We start from the raw sequence: 4,370 nt of genomic DNA, 5'->3' as shown, positions 1-4,370 counted from the left end.
CTCTCTCTCTCTCTCTCTCTCTCTCTCCTCCCTCCCCTCCCTAACCAATCCACCATTCCTCCCCCCAGCATGAACACCTCCGACCACAAAAGGAACGACAACGTAACCTTCCACAACATGGGTCTGGGCAGCAGTAACTCGGACGCATTCAACCCTCGCAGGGATATGTACGTGCAGGATAACCAGAAGTGGAGGATGAGGACACTCAAGTCGGTGGTGCAGATGTTGAAACATGAACAGGTTAGTTGTTGTTTGTGGTGGTGGTGGTAGTGGTGGTGGTGGTGTTGTTGTTGGTGGTGGTGTTGTTGGTAGTGGTGTGGAAAATTAGGACACTCAAGTCTATGGTGCAGATGTTGAAACATGAGCTGGTGAGTTGTTGTTGCTGTTGTTGGTGGTGGTGGTGTTGTTGTTGGTGGTGGTGTTGTTGTTGGTGGTGGTAGTGGAGTTTTTGTTGCTGTTGCTCTAATCTTTAATATTTATATAACCTATTTTGTGTCGCAAGTACCTTAAAACTTTAACTGAAACAATAAGAACAAAGACATGTGTATCTATTTGTGCTCCAGAAAAAGTGCCATAAAATTTCTGGGGACATTTTTTTTCTTCAAAAATTAATATGTATATATTTGTAATTTGGAGAAAGTGCATAAAACTTTTACAAAAATAAAAAACAAATATATGTGAAGCATCGGGGTGAAATCAGGCACTCGTCCAAATAATGAATTCGAAGACACTGGCATTTTTCTGCCCTTTTGGCAATATTTATCGAATTTTTTGTTTTTTGACTCAACGCTTTTAATTAAGGTTCATTTAAAAATACATTTTCTCTGTTGATTTTACTGAAAAATGTTGACTTATGGCACAAAAATGTAAATTTGCAGTTTCTAAGAACTCTCAAGCTTGGAAGTTGACAAACATTTTTGGCCATTTTGTCACAAATTTTTACATCTGAAAACCAGGTGATCCCCACCTTTCTCTATCACAAATAGGCTATCTCCAATTCTATTCATGATAGATGTTAATTCTTTTCACCGAAAGCAAGACAAATGAACAAGCTTTAAGATGGTACCAAAAATTAACAAGCACCTGATTCCACCGCGTCGTGACACATACGTGTATGTATACATATCTATGTCCTGTTTCAGAGAGGGATTGACGAGAGCCTGATTCCACTGCGTTTGTTGTCACACACACACACACACATATGTATATATATATATGTATATAGTATATGTATATAATATATATATGTTAAAAAAAATATATGTGTATGTGTATGTATTATGTATCTATGTCCTGTTTCAGAGAGTGATTGAGGAGAGCCTGATTCCACTGCGTTTGTTATGACATACACCTATATATATATGTATATGTATATATATATATATTATATATATGTTTAAAAATATATACGTGTGTGTGTGTGTTTATATTTTGTAGCTATGCGTTTCAGAGAGTGATTGACGAGCGTCTGATTCCTCCGCGTTGTGACACATATGTGTTCTATATACATATATATATTTGTGTGTGTGTGTGTGTGTATCTATGTGTGTTTCAGAGAGGGATTGATGTGCTCTGAATGCTCTGAATCCATCGCGTCGTGACACATATATATTATTATATATATATATATATATATATAATGTATACATATCTATGTTTTTCAGAGAGTGATTGACGTGCTGAAGGTCACATATATATAGGCCTATATGAGTATATATCTCTATATATATGTGTGTATATATATATATATATATATGAGTATGTATCTATGTGTGTTTCAGAGAGTGGTTGAAGAGCGTCTGAATCCACCGCGTCGTGACACACTATATATTATATATATACAGTCGAACCTGCCCTGACGGCCACCTCTATAAGACGGCCACCTGTACAAACGGCCACTTTCCATTTCCCCCCTTGCGTTTTTTCTATATAATTTAACTGTGTAGAACGGGCACCTGTCCAACGCGGCCGCTGCCACCATAATTTAACACACAACCCCTATCGTACTAAGCAATAATACCTGTCTAAGACGGTCACCTTAGTGACTCCATTACGTTTTGTTATAAATTGTGCATTGACCCCCGGCGTTGTGGGCGAGCCGTCATAATTCAATCACCTGTCGTTGTTGTTAGGTAGTCCCTCCAACCGATCATGTTGCATAGGCGTGTGATCCCTCATAACCCATAAGCCCCGCCCAGAACTCATACACAAATCGTAAGTGAGATGAGTGGTCACTGTTTACCCAGCTTGTAACAAAGTAACAAAGGACGTCAACATGAACTTGTTACAAAAGCGTCGCTCGTTCTCTGACCCATGCGTTTGTTTTAACATGGCACTCAGTCTTCCTTGTCTGATACATTTCGTTTTATTGTCTCCCTTGTGCAAAATCAGCGACAAAATAAAAATTACAAACGAAATACAAACTAACAACAATAACACCAACAAAGACAACATAATGGGGCTACTTTCGATTGGGGCCTCAGATGGGAATGGTTTGTTTTCTTTATCTTGATCAGTCCTGCCTAAGACGGCCACCTGTCTTATACGGCCACTTTTGTCCTTGACAATATATATATATACTATGTATACGTATCTATATACATATGTATACGTATCTATGTTTCAGAGAGTGATTGACGTGCTGAAGATCGACGTGGAAGGCCACGAGTGGGCGGTGATGGAGAACATGATGGAGACGGACATGTTTCAGTACGTGCGCCAGTTTATGTTGGAGTACCACCTGTTTCCCACCTGGCCGGCCAAGGAAGATTACGTACACCTGTACAAGGTGAGCCAGGATGATAATGACGACATCAACAACTACAACAACAGCAACAACAACAACAATGATAATAATAGTAGTACTAATAATACTACTAATAATAATGATATAGGCCAAATGATGATGATGATAGTAGCAATAATAGTTTAAATAATAATAATAAGAAGAAAAATAATAATGATAATGATAATAATAATAATCTTATTATAATGAAGCTCAGCCCCTTTGTGAAGGGTCAGTATACATTTTTTACACAGGTGCGCCCATAAAATCTACGAAAATATGAGTCAGTTAAGATTTATCACAAAGGGTTACGAGGGCATATTTTCAAAGTTCGGAAACTATATTTTGATTTTTCAGGTTTGATGGTTTTTTCCTGTAAATCGAAGCTCTCAGATGTTTTCACTCTGCCATTAGCCATTCTACTTCCGTTTCATGTTGTGCTTCGTCGTGGGTATGAGACAGCTACTTCTACTATTTCCAGATCTAGAGTCTCGCTAACTCTGGATGTGAGCTTCTCAGTGTCGATGGATACTTCAGGTCAAACTTCATTGTATTATTGACTTTTTCTACATACTTGGTGTAGTCATGTCCCCAACACGTTGAGTTCGTTTAAACCCACAAAATGTTTACTTCGTTGTATTGACGTTTTCAAAATTTGGCGCATATATTTGGTGCTTAGTTTATTTTTTTTCACAGAGCAAGACTCTAGATGTAGATCTCTTTATGGGCTATCCTAGATGTATTTGGAGCACAGAATTCAAGAATGTTTTGGAGTAGTTAGCAAGAACAGAAGTGCGATTTGTGCTTTGTCGTGTGTGTGCCACAGAGTTTTACTTCGTGTGTACAAAGCTGCTTCTACTGTTTCCAGATCTAGAATCTCGATATCTAAGTCTAGATAACTAACTCTGGTTTTTTTTTATAGTTTTAGTAGACATTTTACGGCACTCGCAATTGCATAAGGTCATATGAGCGCCAAAACTCTGTTTGGATGTATGCTTCGCAGTGTCGATGGGTATTTCAGGTCAAACTTCATTGTATGGACTTTTTTAGATATATTTGGTGTAGATCTAGTGATGTCTCCAACGTGTTGAGTTTGTTTTAAACCCACAAAATATTCACATCGTTGTATTTACGTTTTCAAAATTTAGAGCAAATTTTCTGTGTAGCTTTTTATAGAGCAAGGCTCTAGATCTAGATCTCTATATCCTAGATGTATTTGGAGCACAGAATTCAAGACTGATTTGGGGTAGTTAGCATGAAGATGTCAATCTAGATCGAGATCTGTTTGGAGTAAAGATGCCCACGGAATACTAGTTATTAATGTAGTAAGATGCCCCCCCCCCCCACCCCACCCCCACCCCCACCCCTGAACGAACAGTTTGTTTAACTCCTCAAGACAGAGGAGAAAGCGAGACGAAAAGGAGAAAGGCGACAATCAAACAGAATTTACGTTCTTATAATCTGAATCTGGAGGAAGACCTTTATCACCGTTCGTAGAACGGGTCTGTGTCTTGTAATAATAATAATAATAATAATAATGATAATGATTTTAATAATAAAAAGAAGAACAATAACAAAATTAATA

General features: G+C 37.9%; 1 protein-coding gene across 1 annotated transcript in view; it reads left to right on the top strand.

The window, feature by feature from the left end:
* Positions 1–68: 68 nt before the first annotated feature.
* The window catches only part of LOC101848995 (methyltransferase-like protein 24), a gene marked incomplete at its 5' end in the record, with an annotated part of 8,376 nt that continues 4,074 nt past the window's right edge, over positions 69–4,370 (top strand). The window contains 2 exon segments of the mRNA XM_005107049.3: positions 69–240; positions 2,627–2,788. Of these exon segments, the coding sequence (XP_005107106.2) occupies positions 69–240; positions 2,627–2,788 (334 nt within the window).

Source organism: Aplysia californica, unplaced genomic scaffold (assembly GCF_000002075.1).
Source record: "Aplysia californica isolate F4 #8 unplaced genomic scaffold, AplCal3.0 scaffold00571, whole genome shotgun sequence".
Classification (NCBI taxonomy): domain Eukaryota; kingdom Metazoa; phylum Mollusca; class Gastropoda; order Aplysiida; family Aplysiidae; genus Aplysia; species Aplysia californica.
Note: the sequence above shows the minus strand (reverse complement) of the source record. Positions and strands in the feature narration are given on the sequence as shown.